General features: G+C 38.1%; 2 protein-coding genes and 1 non-coding gene across 4 annotated transcripts; 2 read left to right on the top strand and 1 right to left on the bottom strand.

The window, feature by feature from the left end:
- The first annotated feature begins 526 nt into the window (after window positions 1-526).
- Window positions 527-677, top strand: LOC121054837. Its single transcript, XR_005812121.1, has one exon. It is a non-coding gene; the product is annotated as a U4 spliceosomal RNA (small nuclear RNA).
- Window positions 678-3053: 2376 nt separating this feature from the next.
- LOC102705635 (DNA repair protein RadA) lies at window positions 3054-12576 on the bottom strand. The gene is made up of 15 exons (XM_006655732.3): window positions 11777-12576; window positions 11432-11487; window positions 10669-10727; window positions 10370-10441; window positions 10092-10175; window positions 9499-9606; window positions 8489-8551; window positions 8282-8362; window positions 8130-8195; window positions 6819-6974; window positions 6428-6502; window positions 5505-5543; window positions 5040-5122; window positions 4171-4243; window positions 3054-3502 (listed from the first exon to the last, which is right to left on the bottom strand). The coding sequence occupies exons 1-15, from the start codon at window positions 12481-12483 to the stop codon at window positions 3335-3337; spliced, it is 1890 nt and encodes a 629-aa protein (XP_006655795.1). The 5' UTR covers window positions 12484-12576; the 3' UTR covers window positions 3054-3334.
- A 2333-nt stretch (window positions 12577-14909) lies between these two features.
- Window positions 14910-18858, top strand: LOC102705164 (trafficking protein particle complex subunit 4). 2 transcript variants are annotated; one of them, XM_006655730.3, is made up of 4 exons: window positions 14910-15113; window positions 16795-16911; window positions 16995-17163; window positions 18459-18858. In XM_006655730.3, exons 2-4 carry the CDS (start codon window positions 16846-16848, stop codon window positions 18653-18655), a joined length of 432 nt encoding a protein of 143 aa, XP_006655793.1. In that variant the 5' UTR covers window positions 14910-15113; window positions 16795-16845; the 3' UTR covers window positions 18656-18858. The 2 variants fall into 2 exon arrangements, with proteins under 2 accessions (XP_006655793.1, XP_040380981.1); XM_040525047.1 differs by lacking the exon at window positions 14910-15113 and having other exon boundaries at window positions 16787-16911.
- Window positions 18859-19310: the final 452 nt, after the last annotated feature.

Raw genomic sequence — 19310 nt, 5'->3', positions numbered from 1 at the left:
TTTACCTGCTGAACGAGCAAAGAACCGTATCAGCATTTCTTTTTCAGGTTCTAGGCAGCAAACGCTGAAACTGAACTGCATCAGAGCATCAGGATTCAGGCCATGGCAGAGGACGCAAAACAAATCATTCTCCAGCACGGATAGGAACGAAACAAACAGGGGATTCATCGTGCTCACGAGTATCAACATAGATAATTTGGCAACGAACAAAACGTTAAATCATCAAATTTATCAACATAGACAAATCATCACGGGAGAAGTTTTGGTCACTGAGATTGGGCCAGAACGGTAGTGAAAGTCACGCACGTGCGGCCTATTTATATTAGGCCGAAACGCAAGTGCCATTTCGGCCCATTTAAGTTGGGCCAAAACGTGGCTGCCTGCCTATTCATACTGGGCCTGTTCTATATTGCAAGTTTGCCAAATAGTAGTAGGCGGTTTCGTTTAGTACCACCTCGGCAACCGAGGGAGATGTGCGGGGGGGGGCGCGGGTATAAAGAGGGGAGGTGGGGCTAACGGAATAGGCATCTTTGCGCTTGGGGCAATGACGCAGCTAGTGAGGTAATACCGAGGCGCGTCAATTGCTGGTTGAAAACTATTTCCAAACCCCCTCTTTGGCCCTCACGGGCCACTGAGAATTTCTGGAAGGGCTCTTTCTCTTCGGAGAGAGTAAAGCCCTACAAACCTATATTCAATTTTTTTCAAATTCATCTTTGGCAAGGTTACACATGGGCGTTAAATTGCTTTTTGTTTCTGGGTTGAAACGTTTTATTTTCGGATTGCAGATGCGCATTAAATTCCTTTCTTGATTCCTGGTTGAAGTATTTTTGTTCTTGTGTTGAAGGATTTCTCTATGCCATTACATTGTTAGGATTATTTACGTCTTTCATATTAATCTGTATTCTTCTTGGTTTCATATTGAGAAGTAGTCAGGATCAAATACTCCTACTTTATTATACAAATATATCTGCAGAAGATTTCTAAAATAGAGGTGTGCATAATTTAAATTTATTCGTTCGTGATTTCTGAAAGAGGACTGTATAATTTATATTTATCCGTTCGTGACGAAGCATTGCAGCCGCATCATTCACTTCTGATTATAAGACAAATTTTGAATTTTAAATTTTAAGTTAATTTACGTTATTTTATTACCGTTTATTTTCTACATTTTCTTTCTAAATATGCAGTTAGACTTTGTTAGGAAAAAAACATTTTAGTTTTTTAGGGAAAAATCAAACAATAACCCCTTGATATCTAGATAGTTCCTGAAATAATTGGATGTCTGCTTGTTTAAACCATCGCTGTTGTATAGGTACAAATTTTAAAGGTTACGACCATTTGGCTGCAGTGATGAAAAGCTACGGTAAAACTGAGATACGTGAGCAAAATTCAATTTTCATTTTCAGATGGACTGAAATATATACTACTCCCGTCCAAAATAATTCATTTTTCGCTCCTCACGTGTATGCCAATAAAAAAAATAAAAGACTATAATATACTTATTTATCAAATCTCAATATAATTATTTAATACTTATCGTGCATTTATTCATTGCGTTTACAAATTTCGATGAATAATTACTTATATATAAACTTATTTTTGGAAAAGTTATAAAGGATAAAAATAAATAAATACTATGGTGTGGTACGGTATACCGTTCAACGGTACACCCTTCAACAATCACATCCTCCGCGCATTTACCCCTCGCCGCTCGGCCGAAAACATGTGTGCCGCGCCAGCGCCTCGTGCAATGCACACCCAGCAGCCAGCACCACATTTTCCATTTTTTATAATAAAAAAATCACGAACCCGTAACAATTTATTTTTTCTAGTCGTTTGATTAGTTACATAAACTTATCCAACAATTTATTTTTTCTAGTCTTTTGATTAGTTACACAAGCTTATCCAGCTAGCAACTCTGGCAGATATACTTTGTAGAGTATGGACATCAACGTCAACTGTGTTTGAGTTAATATGTCTCTCATGGGGTTTGGTACTCGACGACGATGACTTCAGCGGCAACGGTAGACGAGAGCGGCTAGCGGCGGTCGACGGCAGTTGCAGTGGCTACGACGGCAGCGGCCACGGCCACGACGGTAGCGACGACGATAAGGATTCGCTACCGACGATATGACAGTGTTCATGAAACCATTAGTAACGGATATGTTACTTTTCATATATTTTACATAGGATATATGAGGTACCAAGTTACATCGAAGATACCATGATACCTGAGCATGTTACCTTAAAGATATTATACGCGATACATGTAAGGTATCATGTTACCTGGACATGTTATCATGCCTGATACATTTGAGGTAACATGTTACTTAACATGTTACTTACACAAAGTAACGCTATACCGTTCAAACGGTATACCGTACCGTAGCATTTCCCTAAAAATAATCTTATTTTGAAACCAATATAGTATATATTTGTGGTTTATTCGGTTTAGAGAAATAAACCTACAGAAAAAGTGGAGAAATAAAAATATATACACATACCAACCGATTAGAATTTTTCTGTGGTATTAGAATGGATGCAAAATTTCCTTTGTTTTCCCTTACTACTTAGAAAAAGAATATTTTCTTTGATTTCCTATATTTTATTCCAACGAATTAAATTGTGCTCATAGTAATTACTCTCCAGACAAAAAAAAATCATTTAGGCTATGATTTAAGTAAAATTGTAAGATTCCACCTATCAATAATTTCTTAAATACTTAGTTCTATTAAAATTATAATTTTTTAAAGACAAATTATACATATAGATTCTCCTCAAAAAGTACTATCATAATGGTTTCTTTATTATATGAAGATCAGTGATTTTTGTTTTAAAAAAACTGTTTTATAAATATAAAATCTTATATAGAAAAGTTTTAAGAAAAACACACTATTTAGAAGTTTAAAGAACATCCGTGCAAAGCTGATAAATAACCAACTAAAAGAACGTTGCCAATATAGTAAACTTATTTGATTTTATAAACTTATTATAACACAATATTTGGAAGTTTAAAAAATATTATCCTAAATGACAAATATTTTTTATCGGAGAGAGTATTGTTAGAAATCAAAATCTGTTGTTTTTTAGGCAAAACAAATGAGCCCTTAGTGCAAAGAAGGCGTCTTACAGTAGAGGTGAAGGGTTCAGGTTTCCAGCACGGATAGCCATTATGATTCTTACCGCATCGTGGCCCAAAATGGCTGGAATATTGAAACCCGTTAAGGAGAAAATAGGTACATCAATCGTCATAGCTCTTTGGCCCATGACCCAGGCATACAAGATGCTAAACACCTACTGTCAGCTACTCTAAGTAAGCAACTCGTAACTATCATCATTGTGGTCTAAATATGGTGTTTATGACCTCTTTCAGGTTGACGCAGGGCAAAATCTCGAGATCAAGATTCAGCGGTTTGAGCAGCTTTTCTGAGGTTTTGGGAACAACGCATTTCTTGTACCCCAACTTCGCAATAGCTAACACCCGCTTGTCCATTCTCGGCACCTGTGGGAGGATAATGAAGGAATCATTAGTACAAGCGAATAAATGATGTGTTGGTTGGTTTCTTTTGCGAGTCTGATGGTGGTAATGATATAAATATGGGGAAACCATCATAATGCCAAGAAACCTTTAGCTACTCAAGATACGAAACAATGCAAGCAGTTATCAATTATTCTAACTGGACTGTGTTTAAAATTCTTCAACAGCAGAATATGGTGCGTCCGAAAATTACTTGAAAAGTATACCAAACGAAAGGTTAGCTACTGGTTCACCCAGTTTCTAACTAGATTGTATGTTTCAGGGTAAAGGACCGTTAATAGGAAACCATGATAAGCGTCATGAAACTGCTATATGCTGAGCACTGATTGTCTGGATGAATAAATTCTGAAAGAAAGTAAGATGTATGAACCCTGTCACTATATAGAAAGCAAAACCTGACAGCAAACTACAGAAAATATAATCTGAGCAGGCCACAGAGTAATATAGATAAGTTCTTTTTTCCAAATTAAAACATTAAACCTTCACTGTTCCATACTAAACACACTAAATCATTTTTCTTTCAGACTTAAATTGCCAACAGAGAATATTCAGATCCAATAAGATGCCATGAAGGTGCCAGCCAAGAATATTCTAACCAAGCGATGACATGAAGCAGAAAGATGTACACTTACAGTTCTAAGTTCACCACCAAGGCCGATCTCTCCAATAAATGCAATATCATTTGGTATAGGATACTCTAAGAAACTGAAGACAAGGATAAAAAGGTTGATTAAACAAACAAAAATAAGAAAACATGATGGAAAGGGACCTCCCGCCAGCTTTATATACAACAAAGAACGACCACATAATGACATGAACATAGAACCATACTTTGTGTTTAATTAAACAGCACTAGTATTTAGGCAAATTTAGGCCTGTTCTTTGTTGGGGTTAGTAACCAGCACAGAAAACGTAGCAGTAGATTAACATATCATTAATTAATTATTAGCTATAAAATATTTAAAAAATGATTAATATGATTTTTTAAAGCATCTTTTCTATAGAAAATTTTAGCAAAAACTAAATCGTTTAGCAATTTGGAAAGCGTGTGCACGGGAAACGAGAGAATCTGCTTTATTAACAGGCACAAACGAACACGGCCTTAGTCAGTAATCTTGATTAGCCCATATAACTATTTCCCAAAGAAATTCAGCAAATGACCATAAAAATAATGAGGGCAATGGGCAGATAAGGTAACTATTACTTGTGTGGAAGGTTCACTTAAAAGCTGATCTAAATTCCATATGACCCGTCTAGCCAAAACAAAAAAAAGGTCATAAGGAAGCCTAATGCTCCCTCTGGTCATTAAAACATGGCATCGGGAGCACTGATGCCATTTATTAGGAAATTGACTAATGAGATACCTTGTTTTGCGTGATCAACTTCTTCAACTACTTCACTCACTCTCAAACTAACCCTAATGACTACAGGGAGTATTTAGTAGGTAAAACTCTATCCTACGCCAGTTTTGACCTCCCTAAAATGAAACAGAAGATACTACCTGCTGCAAATTGAAGCTGCTATGGCCAGATCTCCTGCAGTTTCTGTCAACATGAAACCACTGACCACATTCAGAAAAACAGCCTGCAAGGTGAAACAGAAAATGCTGGCATAACTTGTCGAGATTGACCATTTCCATCAATGTTATAACAAGCAGATAACGACACCCTACTGTACTGCACAACATAATTAGTACCACCTCCGTTTCATAATGTAAGATGTTTGACTTTTTTTGGCTACAACATTTGACCATTCGTCTTATTCAAAAATTTGATACAAATATAAAAAATAACAAGTCGTGCTTAAAAGTTCTTTTGATAATAAAGTAAGTCACAAGCAAAATAAATGATATTTCCATAATTTTTTAATAAGACGAATGATCAAACTTTATAAAAAAAAAAGTCAAACATCTTACATTATGAAACGGAGGGAGTAAAAGCTAAGGATAGAAGGTTGACGGTCTCACATTATCCTGAAGTTTTAGACCAGCTTGCTTCATAAGAACCTGCATCACAAATTGAAGATATTATTTTATATGCTACAATATATGTACATGATACAAAAAGTGCATGCAATCCTTAGTTTGTGGTCACCATGCATTGCCTATCTTTAATACTGCTGAAAATGAATTGGTAAACCATAAAGTTAGATAAACCATGTGTTTCCATTAGTTGGAAACTTGTGATGCCACATTTCACCTCATATGTTCTTGAACACAATAATGCATCAACTTGCAAGTAACTTGATTAAAAGGATAGCCATGGATTTTTAAAAATGGTAACTTAGGGCACACTCCCTTCGTTTTTTAAATTTGACATCGTTGACTTTTGGATATATGTTTGACCATTTGTTTTATTTAAATTTTTTGTACAGATATGCAAAACCATAAATCATGCTTAAAGTATCTTTGATGATAAAACAAATCACAACAAAATAACTAATATATCTAATTTTTTAAAATAAGACGAATGGTCAAATACAAATAAAATAAATCAGAGGTAGTATGTTTTTTATAAACAGAATAATAATGCAGTAGTTGTTGATATGCTTAACCTAACAGCTACATTTAGCAAGGAGTAGCAAAGTCCACAACGAATTACATTTGTAATTGGAAGGAGTATTAACATGTTCTTAGATATGGTGCTTATACTGAAGTTGATAAAAAAAAGGCATAATCAGAACCACTTGAAATTATTAGTTAGAACAATCAAACATGATTAAAATAATGCAGCTCTAAGCCTCACCACAAGATTGGCCCTAGTCCTGCAAACTGTCCATCCAGCAGGTGCTATGCACAGATCAGGTTAACACAACTCTTGACAGTCATTGCATATGACGACAGGTCGTTTTATTACTTAAAAGTATTTATGGGAACAATTGAACACTTACTGAGATTATAATATCAGCCCTGTTTTTCGGTATGCCAACCACTCCTCCACTACAAGAACCTGAAATACACAATGCCTGCAAAATAGCAGAAATTACACGTCACATAAAAACAGCATGGTTCTTAAACTGCAGTGTGGAGTACTAAAGAAAGGTGAAAATGTATTAACGATTAGCTTAGTTCATAAAACTAATTTCAATTGCCCATGCTCAAACTTGTCATGTACTCCACAAATCTCAGCTGCCCCGTAAACCAGATGATGGATGTTGTCGATAAATAACATATTACATTCAAATGATAAGCTCAAGGCAACATGATATTAAGAGAATAATAGAAGTGATATGAGGAAAATAATTTAGCAGACTCAAAAAGAAACCGACAATCACAGTGTACCTGAACTTCAATAGCAAATGGCCTGGATCCATCCAAAACAACAGCTACAGCAAGTCCAGCCAGTATTTCAGAATCCGAGTCATGTTCAGTTAAGAACATCTCGGTCGGATTCAGAACTGCTTGTAGACCATATCCTGACATTTCAAATACACCAATCTGGAAAAACATTGTAAACCTGCTTTAGGGCAAGCGTAAGGTAGATGCGTTGTTCTTTTATATGGAATCTAGTTGGCCATATGAACATGTGTTAATTATAGTAAGATTTTTATTTTGCAAATGTGCTTCTAAACTTACCGTTAGATCAAAAGGTGAAAAAAAAACTTACACAGTGACTTATTAAATGAAGAAAAAGTCAATTTTACTCCCCCAAACTAATTGATTGGACCACTAACTCAAACCATTTATTGGCTCATTTTACCCCCTAAACTATTGAAAATAGTTCACTTCACTACTTCATAACATTTCTCTTTGTTGTTATTGTTAATACAAGTTGTATTTTAAGCTGATTTTTTTAGAACCATAGATGACACTATTATCAAAGTTTAAAAATATTTCCCTTTTTTGTGACTACTTGCTTGAACTTTAAAATATCGATGTTTAAATCAATCTAAGATGCTTCCAACCTATGTAAATAGTTTGAAAAATTCTAAAAGATTAGCAGGACGTAAGTTGTAATGCATCTATCATCCTATCAAAATTTCAGTGCAAACTATGACCAATATGGAGAGAAAGAAAGAAAATAGAAGTATCGTTAGAGGGTAAAGTGAAGTGTTTTTAATAGTTCGGGGGTGTAAAATGAGCCAAAAAAATAGTTTAGGGGGTTAAGTGCTTCAACGAAATAGTTCAGGGGAGAAAAATGGATTTTTTTTTCTTAAATGAATGTTTGTAAACAAATTAAACTAAGTCAGAAGATTTGCCAAAATCAAATTGTTGCATCCACATAAAAGAGAAACTTTATTTCTTGTAATTTTGCTTTTTCTTTCAAGGTATTTCATGTAATTGTAATACTAACAAGATAGCATATACAAAGTTTATGGTGTCATACTCTGATATAAGGACAGCTACAAGGAGAAGAACTAAACCTTCTACATGAGCTAGCCCTTATATTCATCCAGAACAACACCTTTGGTAATTACAGTACAGTTAGAGGAAAAGTGCTAACAATGGTTTGTCTAGAAAAGATTATATCTTATTGGTTGTGTTAACCCAAATATGATGCCTTGGCATCTTAGCACTAACAAGACAAGTCCACCACAAATGCTTTTATTTATATACTAAAGAAATATATTTGAGATAAATATAAGACTACACCTCATCTGTTGAACCGAAACGATTCTTTACTGATCGCAACAGCCGATGAGATAAACATCTCTCTCCCTGAAACATAAGCACCAAATTTTGATATGTTCCACTAATTCTAATTTATAAGAAAGAAATTGTCCTTGAAGGAGTAATTTACCGACCTCCATATATAAAACAACATCCACGATGTGTTCTAACAAACGAGGACCTGCAATATCACCGGTTTTTGTAACATGCCCAATCTGAAAAAGGAAATTGAAGTAAAATAGAAGGTTACTGATGATGATAACAGAACTAAATGCCCAGATTTCAAAAGAATAAGATGTAGCATACAACACAATAAGCTTCTTGCACGTCAGGATACTTACCAAGAAAACAGGAATATTTGTCAATTTTGCAAATCTTAACAGGGCAGAGGTGCATTCCTTGACCTATGGTCCATAAAAGAAGGTAGACATTCAACAACTAGATATGTGAATATGTGCATTTTCCAGTAGCACAGCAGCAATATTGAGTTCATCAAATCAGGACATATGCGGCATCGAATTAAATATGCAATATGTAGCTTATAAATTATAATATTAGTAGATGCAACGCTAAGATTCTAAAAAATTGTCTTTATTGTTGATATGTATGCATGAATTAACTATAAGGTGAACATTTGGTGATAGCAAAAGGGAAAAAAAAAGAAAGAAAAAGGGAATATACGCAGCATTCAACGCAAACCCATGATTTATATAAATTAGGAAGATCGACTCATGATAGAGCACTGAAAACACAACCTTTGGATTGAATTACAAAGGGTTCATATTGACTATCCATATACAGTAGCCCGAACACAATAATAATCAGCAGATGCGTAAAAAACAAGTAGGACATTCTAAAACAAACATGGCTTCCGTAAGGACCCTTGAGCATAGTACAGGTCTACAGGTGTCCATGGAGGCCTGGACCCAGTTGATGCAATAGCATCATCTAAGCAGCCGCACCAGAAGGATGAGATTAATGACTCTTGTTTACTTATTCTCTTATTGAAGAATAGATACCACACCCACATCATACTAATATAGACTAATACAGACAGGATGACTTCACCCCTGTTCTAAACAACTATCACAAACAGCAAGGTGTGGCAGCATAAATACTGTTCACATGCAGTACCAACGGGTCTATGGAGGCAGGGGGGCAAAGCCAGGTCCCAGGACACTTGGGTCCTTGCCTTAGGACTTAGACTGCTGCTTATATATGGGCCTTAATGGGCTGATATTGACAGATAATATAAACAAAATTACAAAAGAAATGGTCGATGCTGGTTAAACACGATATGCCATGCCAAGCAAGCCTAAAGATAACCTATCGGTTGGAGTAATATAAGCACCTGAGTCATATTCCCAGCACTTCCAGCAAATGCTCTCAGATAAACCGTCTGAATTGAATCAATAATGAGCACCTTTGGAGATAATGGTTGGATTTTGTCCAAGATATCCTGTGGAACTACCAGTTATGAGGAATTCTCTGAACTTGAAGCTTAGGGGCTGTTTAGATCCAGGGACTTTTTTGTAGTCCCTTGTCACATCGGATGTTTGGACATTAATTAGGAGTATTAAATATAGACTGATAACAAAACTAACCGCATAAATAAAGGCTATTTCATTAGACAAATTTTTTAAGCCTAATTAATTCACGATTAGCAAATGTTTACTATAGCATCACATTCGCTAATCAGGGACTAATTATGCTTAATAGATTCGTCTCGCAAAATAGTCTAAAGTATGAGGTAGGTTTTATTGATAGTCTATATTTAATACTTCTAATTAGTGTCTAAACATTCGATGGGATAGGGATTAAAAAAGGAGGGGAAACAAACACCCCCTTAGTTCATATGTCCATATTTACTTTTTAAATAAGGCATATGAAACAAACAAATAAACCTATAAGTACACATAATTGGTGCCAGCCAAATAATGTTACCTCAATATCTGTGCTAGAATATAAGTACAAGTTTCTAGACCTGATACTCATCCGAGAAGCCCTGTTTCCAATTTGCTCAATGCTCTGAGGACAAAGTTACATATGTGTATCAAACAGTGTTCTGGAAAATACATATCAAAACTAAAATCATTAAATACTGAAAGTTATCATTAGAATTTCATGTAAATATGTCCATGAATCGCCCGCCAAAAAGAATCCAAAATAGTTGATAATTGAGAAGGCACAAACGGCAGAGATGGGACAAGGCAGTAACCAACCTCCTCACCAGACACATATACAACAGCAGAAGACTCCCCAACACCGATATTCTCGGATACAATAGAAGCAAGCTATACAGGAAAAAAGGAAGCAATGTAACTGTATGATTTCAAAAGTTAAGAAGTTAGGTACCGAAGATAACAAGGTCAAAACTCAGCATGTAATTAAGTAGGTAGGTTAATATTAAAATTCCAGAAGTGTGTGATAGGTAAATAAATGGAGGGGTCTTAATGGCTTGAAAAGACCAGAAGAAAAGGTAGATCAAACTAACATTGAATAGCCCAATGTGTGTATTTACCTGCAACATCAATGAACTTTTTCCTACACCTGGATCCCCACCTACTAGAATCAAGGACCCTGCATAATCATGTGGCAACAACTCATGGTATAAAGTAGGTAGCATATGTATCCCATTGATAGCATGTAGTGAGTAGTAACAAAAGATCTGTGTGGATTGTGTGACATGTACATGTACATTTCTCAAATTTGATAAACATAACACAGAAATAGAACGGCACAACATGAAAAGAAAATTTACAGAAATAAAGTCAAAACAAAATGGTGAGATACAAGTAGGTTTATCTGAAACTACACAATCATAATTATTTTGGTATATCAACTCTACTATAATCGGTATTACACCATGTTAGATGTTCAAAAGAAATTATAAGAATGTAAAAAACAAAGAAAACATGTAGAGAAGAAGAAGTGGGTTCAACTTCAAAGCCAATTCAAGCAACTAGCATGACCAAGATAGTTTGGAACTTATCGATGGAATTAAAAACAGGCAGCTCACTACCACATATCGAAGCTATACACTCACCATGAGGAATGTAGTATAGCTCATTTCAAAGTCAATTTCAACAACAAATAAAAATCCCGCTTAAATGTCATCATGTTTACCGATATATGATTGTTCTATGCAATTTGAAAGCTTTCATAAATTGCAATATCCATGTCAGATTATGGAATTTATACAAATATTAATGTAAGTCTATACATAGTTAAAACTTTCTTTTCAATCAGTACCATGAAAGTTCAGAGTTCAGAGTTATGTTTACCAGGAACAATTCCACCCCCAAGCACTCTAGCGATCTCCACTCCGAAGCTCCCGGACCTACAAGTAAGATAAAATTCATGTCTATCATCAGCCAATAATGGAGAGAGCCAAATTTGAGGTGCAAAAGGAAACCACGGTGAATGGAGAAAAAAATGTAGAGCTCATTCATGCGTTCACAAATAACAATCACCTATGTGTAAGTGTGTAACACTTACTAGTAATGTACAAATAGTTAAGGCCTTAAGGGATAGAAGTGCATGTCTCCAAATCTATGTGTGCCAGTCCAGCGCGCTTGCATGATTTAATGAAAGAAATAATAATGGCATTGGGGATGAGAAATGGTTACAGCGGTATTCGCCACTCGGAGTGATCAACTCCCTTGTTCACTTGCTGAAGGCTTTGGGGCACCATCTCCTTGCTTTTCTGCGGAACCCACGACCGGTAGGCATGGTGCGACCGCTCCGAGTCAGTAGAATCATTCCCCGGCACATACTTGGTCAGAGTCCCCATCGCCTCGCAGTGGCGGCACGTGCCCCACCACTGCGAGGAGCCCTCCCCGCAGTTGCTGCACACGTACGTGACCCTCTCCTTGCCCGACTTGCCACCGGCCCTCCTCACGCCGGCCACCGACGACCACCTCGTCTGGTCCTTCCCGGCGACCGACCTCCCCGTCCCCGCCCCCTTCTCCCTGACGCTCCTCTTCCCCTTCCCCTTCGGTGCGTCCTCGTCGGAGCCAGGCGACGAGTAGGGCGGCTGCTCCTGCATGACGATGCGGCCGGCCACGGGGTCGAACAGCCCCCACGCGTCGCCCTCCACGGGAGCCTCCGCCTCCGAGTCGGCGGAGGAGGAGGTTGCCGCGGACGTGCCGAGGCTGTCGGTGAGGGGGTCGTCGCTGGGGGAGGAGGTGGAGGAGAGGAGGCGGAGGTGGGTGAGGAGCAGGGGCCTAGGGAGGCGAGGGTCCGGGGCGCGGCGGAGAAGGAGGCGGCGGGAGAGGTGGAGGACGGAGCGGAGGGAGGAGGGCGAGGGGAGCATCGCGGCGGAGGGATGGGGCATGGACTGGGCTGGAAGGGGAGAGTGGGAATGGCGGAGCTCCAGCCTCCAGCGGTTTTGGGAGGGTTTTGAGGGGACGGAGGAGGGGAGGACGCCGTCGCGGCAAGGGAAGGAGAAGGGCCTCGCGAGAAAATTGTTATTATAACGTTCCCGAGACGCTGGAATGCGATTTTGTATTCGCTAGAACAAATTAAGCTCCTTAAAATACTATTTGTGCTCTTTGCTATAAATTAAAAAAGATTTAATCTATATTCTCATTACTAAGCTGACTACAATACACCTAGCTCCTTCGTCGGTTGGCCGAATCAACCGATCTGCGTTCTCTGTAGGGAGGAGCCTGAGAGCTATGATCATATCTTCGTCGGTTGCAACTTCACCAACAGAGTTTGAAGACGCTAGCGCACCTGGGCGGATGTCTCGTTCCAGACGCCGGGGGAGATGAATTTGCCGATGGAGGAATGGTGGCTACAAACACGTAGGTGTTTCAAACCGGCTTCTCAGAATTCCTTCGACACCGCCTGGTTGCTGGTTTGCTGGATGGTTTGGAAGGAGTGCAACGCGCGCACCTTCAACAACCAGTCACGGTCGGCTCTGCAATTGTTTCACGCTATCAAGGAAGAAATAGCAAGGTGGCTTCAAGCGGGAATCTTCAAAGAAAACGAGAGTTAGCGTTGTAATAGCTTCGGCCGCTAATCTCTAGCGACACGTTGCTTTTATAGCTCCTGTAATCGTCTCCGTATTTGTAATTGGCCTTGGCCAGACTCAGCTCATGTGCTGAGTTTCTATAAAGAACCATGTACATTCTACTTTCTTCCCTCTTAATGAAATTGGATGGCCTTTTTTGGGCCTTCCAAGCAAAAAAAAAATACACCTAGCTGAAACAGTTGAACTGGCTAGACGCGGCGGTTTGATTTAAAACTTGAGCACTAGTTATATGTATTAGATGTTTATCTCTTTTAGATCATGATTTTAAAATAATCGGTACAAAATGATTAAAAAATCAATAGCTACACTATAAAATCATTAGAAAAAACTAATGATAATGCAGCAAGGAGGACAAGTGATGTTTTGCATAGCTTGATTTGTTTGAGAGTGGCATTTTGACGAATGCAGATTATATGGTAATACACTAAGCCATGTTTTAAGGGTATTATAATAGCAATTTTCTCCTCGATGAGAGGCCCAAGTTCGAGATGGTCCTCTTCTATTATATTGTTTGCGATCTTTTGTTGTGTTTTTCTTATATTTTACACGTATGATTCATAAATTGCTAAATGATACCTCCTCCATTTTTTATATGACGTTTACTTTTAAATATACGTTTGATAGTTCATCTTATTCAAAAAGTTTATCCAAAAAAATATATGGAAACTATGGTAGGAACCAATGGGTGAATTTTTGAATATTTGGATAATCCGTCTTATTTGCATATACTTTTGAATGTTCGGCTTATTAAAAATTATCTAAATATATAAAACTATAAGTTACACATATTTAATCACATGGATGGAAGGCTGCGTCGTGGAGGCTAAAAGGACTAGTTACCACGGGAGAGTCGTGTCAGACCGGAGTCATCTTTTGTTTTTTTTAAAAAAAATCAAATGACATATGTGTAACCGTAAAATAATTCGTAAATAAAACTTTTATATACATCTAAAAGCTAAAACTAAAAATAAACTAAAATAAAAAAACTTAAAATTAACTTCAAATTTAAGATTGAAAATTTAAATTTTTCCTTTTATACACAAACAAAAGCCAAAAAAATAGGGTGCACAAAAGGAGCCGAGATATAGTCTCAGCATAGGATAGCTGAAGCAGATCCTAGGCTTATTTTGTCTTTCACGATTTTGATTCGCTTCTCTCTCTTCCTACTTCTTCCCACAATTCACGCAATTCCCCATTACACATTGTCACGAAGCCCTTGCGCGATCGTCAATCTCAGGGTGTCGTTGCTTCTCTCGTCTCCCGTGCTAGGTTTTGGGAGCAGAGGCGAATCCTCTCCTAGTCGCCTCAGCTGTCGGACCAGTCGCAGTCTTCACCCCTTGCCATTGGGCGTCCTCCAAGCCACCGTCAAGGTCCCGTCGCTGTTCTACATCGGTAGCATGTATCAATCTTTTATTTTCTTGTTCTAATTTCTTCTCATAACTCTTGATGTTCTATATATTAAGAGAAAATTAAAAATATGTCACTCTATATAAATATGAATTTCATAGAATGCCACATTCTACGGTAGACTTGTAAAATGTCACTCATAATCTTCGCTTCTTGACACCGCTAGGTATTTGCAGCTGTATTATTATTTTTTTATTCAACAGATACGAAATGTCCAAAATGCCCTTGGCCTACCATCGAGAACGAGATCGCATCCTGCCGAGAGACAGATCGAGCTTTCCTACCCACGGCCGACGCCACCTCGCCTCCCCCGGCCGCCGGCGACTTCCCCGGTCGCCGGCTCCAACTCTTCTCCCCCTGCTGCCACCGCTTCCCCCGGACTCCGCCCCTCCTGACGCGCCGTCTCCCCCGGCCGTCGCCGCCTCCCCTGCCGCCGCCGCCAGCTCGCCTCCCCGGCCGCTCGTGGAGCAGCAGGGCTCGTTCAGGCGCCGGCAGCGACGGCGAGCAGGAGGGTTCTCTGGGTAAGTCCTATTTCGATTTTAGTGCTCTGAATTTGTTGTTTAGTTAGTGTAGTGCTACGATCATCTCAACCTAAAAAGAATAAAAAGTTGAGTAGTTGCCTCCTAAGAAAATGAAAATAACCTAATTGCATAATGTAGATTTGGCTACAATTTAATCTACCAAGTCCGAGACGTGAACTCAGTTCAATGATGCATTTTGCTTATTAATCATGTGTAAAATGACTGCTCATGTATTTTGGGATGTCCTGAGAGACGAAGTGACGAACTCATGTATTATGTTTAGTACTGGTTATTACTGTTTGAGATTGATTGTGTGATATATTTGTTAGTTGAGATGGAGTTATACTATTAGTTATGAACTGATGTTCATTATGTGATTTATTATGTGATGATGAATGCTTGGGATTGATTTTTGTTGGTTGGAGATTGAATATTTCTAAGTGATGTATTTGTTTCTTCATATTGAGTTCATGTATGTTCATGCATATGCAATGGGTGAATTTTTTAGAATGTATATGCTGTTGTGTTTCCTGTTCAGCTGGGTGCACTCCAGCTGGGGATTCATTTCTGTCTGGCTGGGTGCAGGCTCTGTCCGGCTGTGTGCGATCCGCCTTTAGGGTGAAGGATGCTGGCTGGCCGGCTGTTCAGAGTGGCTGCAGCTGCCTATTCTGTTCAGAAAACAGAGCAGGGTCATTTTGGCCCTTTCACATGTCATTTGATTGTAAAAAGAATAGAAAATAGCTTCAAAGCCATTATTATGGCATTCTATTGAGAAGTGTAGATTATAAGTGGCATTTTTATGGGTTTATTGTAGAGGGTGGTATTTTATGGAAGCTATCTCTGGAGTGACAAATTGTTAATTTTCTCCTATATTAATGGGTTTTATGCTGTGGATTTGTGAGCATTATATTTGGTTGTCTCTGCAAGATGCTGGAGAGCATCAGCAAAAGGAGGACAGAAAAAGCTTCAAAACTTCTAGGAATTTTTAGCATACAGCAAGCTCTCATGGAATACAAACTGTGATGTTGATGTCATTTTGTACAAACTGTGATGCTGATATAGAAAAAGCTCTTGATTGGCTGGGATATGGTCTTCCACTTTGTACACTGGCTTTGGTCAGCTTGGAGTTCTTATGCTGAATTGGTCAGAATGAAAGGGTTGTCATGTGCTTGCTGTGTCCTTCACAATCTTTGCCTGATCAAGGCTCAACCATTCACATATAAGCAAATTGCTTAGATACACTTCAATTAAATAAATTGCTTGGAGTCTTGGACACACACTTCATTAAGAATATGGAATGCCTTTAGTTAGATGGCAACCTTTGTCACTTAAAAGTCTCCATGTCCCAGTTCAATTAGTTAGAATGACAACCCCTTGTTTGGTGAAGGTTTCAAGTACCAATTCTATTTATGGTTGTGAACTCTGATAGGTGGAGTATAAGTTTATGGTGTACCAGCATTGAACAATGTTATGTGCAGTTTGAATAAAGGGCAATCAGTCCAGAAGTTGTCTTGCATATTTTCCACCCATCTTTAAAAAATCCAAAATTCAAAGTGATATATATGGAAATTTTTGTTCACTCAGGATAGCTTATTAACCTTTTTTTTGTAGAAAGTGCATCCATTTACTAGTTTCCTTCTCTCATTTAATTGTGTCAGATTTTTATTGAGCTTCTCTGCAGCTGATACAGGGAAGTTGCTTCAGTCTCTCTACTCATATTTCTCTTGTGAAGATGGCGTCAGCAGCAATCTACAGCCTTTTCATCATTAACAAATCAGGTGGCCTTATATACTACAAGGTATTTATTATTTGCTGAACTACTGATTCTCTTCTTTCTTTTGGAGCTGGAGTCTGAGCACTCTGTACATCTCATCTTTCCAGGACTATGGCTCAGCAGGGAGGACAGACACCAATGACAGTCTACGGTTGGCAAGTCTCTGGCATTCCATGCATGCTATCTCACAGCAGCTGTCCCCTACACCAGGCTGTGAAGGCATTGACCTCCTCCAAGCCCACAACTTTGATCTCCATTGCTTTCAGTCCCTCACAGGTCGTTATAATTTGCTTAATAAATCTGATTTGCATGCTTATAGTTGCAGAATTTTAGTATATTGGTTTGGAAACCACATGTTACAATCTGTCGTTTTTTCTAGAGTGTCCATCATATCCGTAATCTTTCACAAAATTTACTCTTTAGCTGTTCTGATTTCTGAATGATTTGGAGATAATCCCAAGAAAACCTGAAAACCCAAGATTGCAAATTAAAGCACATAGGTATGTGCTTTGTGCCTTGCATTGGTAAACATAGTCTGAAACAAGTGTGATTTATTGGCTCTGCATGTGCTGAAGTAGTGTTTCCGTATGTGCGGCATGGCCAGGTTGTGGACTTGGGATCTATTCCTATCTGTGGTCGGTGTTCTCAGTTGTATTGCATCAGGTGTATGCATTGTGTCATGCATCCTATAGTCTCGAGCTCTCAATAGCTTGCTTGATGGACAAAATAATATTAAACTAACAAAACTAACAACAACATGCTTCTATAAATGGAAGTTAGAATGAGTTACGTTGGACCCATGCCTAGAGTTTAGTTAGCAGGAAGTACAAATACCAACAAAACAAGTTTTACCAATCTAATTGGTTTTTGTGCTTGATCCTGGTGGAGGTGTGCTTATTGTGTTTCCCAGTTCCTACAATGCTGACATTTTTCAGCAGCAAGATCCTAGAATGTTGTCATTTCAAGATACTTGACTTTGATACAAGGGAGTTAGTGTCTAAGACTGTTGCTTTCTAAGTTCTAACCTTAATAACATGACCATATCTGCAGCATGTGACACTTCAATCATAATTGTAGCTTATTGCAATGTTTGTTGAACTTAGGGTTGAATGTCTTACAGAATTCTTCTTCTTTTTGAGATGGAAGTTCTTCTTCCTTAATCTATACTAGGTACCGGTATATACTTCAAAAGAAAATGAAAGTATTTTCCTGTGCAAAACAATTTAGTTGGAATGTTAGATAACATATTTTCTTGAGTTTGTGGCTTTTAGATCTTTAAGTAGGACTTGGTGCATCTCTAGAGCTAGGTTGTCTGGTTGTATTTTATTTGGGTGACTGATCAAGAACATGCTGCTAAATTGGTTCTGTTATAAACATCGCAACCCACCTCTGTTTTACTTTTTCTATTGTCAACTCCAGGATGGTATGCATATAACATCTGAAATTATCACGGGTCTGGTGTTTTTCCCAAATTGTTGATTGTTTGACCCAAAAGGAAAAAATAATCGGCAACAATTTTGTGGTTTGCACCTGCCTGTTACTGATATGTAAGATTACCTTTCTTGCATCAGGGACAAAGTTTTTTGCTGTATGCGAAACTGGTGCTCAAAATATCGAGATTCTACTGAAAGTCATATACGAGCTCTACACAGACTTTGTTCTGAAGAATCCATTCTACGAGATGGAGATGCCGATTCGCTGTGAGCTTTTTGATCTCAACCTGGCTCAGATCATTCAGAAGGACCGAGTCGCGCTTCTGGGTAGATGAAACATGAAAGATACATATGATGCACCATGTCTTTGTAATTTTCGTATTCCTGCACCGACTTTGGATTTGCTCAGGCACAAACCAATTATTCCTTTGTATGTGTTGCTGATAACTAAGGGTTACGAAGCAATTTGGTGTTGTAGATGCTGGTATAATTTTCTATAAATTTGGTCAAGTTTAATAATATTTGATTTAAGACAAATCCTGGCTAACTTGCACTAAAAACGGTGGAAATATTAGTTAATTTTCTAATACTCCCTCCGTCTAAAAATAAAAAAAACGACTTATGACTAGATTAGACCTATCGGATTAATACGAATCTGGAAACCTGAACTCAGAATAGGTCTAATTCAATAATACTTTTTTATTATTTTGAGAGGGAGGTAGTAACCAAACTATGAAATCGGACCAGATTAAACTGTCGAGATGATCCTGCACTGTCGGGAGTTACCATGTGGAAATCAGTTCTGCTATGTTGCTTTCAATTTAATTTTCATCCAAATTTCGCTGATCTCGGTTTGAATTTTCACCCAAATTCAGGTCACAGTTTCAAACCGTCGCTTGGTGCTTTCAGTTAATTTTTTTGTCCGTCTAGTAATCAAATGTTTAAAAATTTTAAATCTATCAACCAAATCTAGTTATGTTATTGGATGAT

Source organism: Oryza brachyantha, chromosome 6 (genome assembly GCF_000231095.2).
Source record: "Oryza brachyantha chromosome 6, ObraRS2, whole genome shotgun sequence".
Lineage (NCBI taxonomy): Eukaryota > Viridiplantae > Streptophyta > Magnoliopsida > Poales > Poaceae > Oryza > Oryza brachyantha.
Note: the sequence above shows the minus strand (reverse complement) of the source record. Positions and strands in the feature narration are given on the sequence as shown.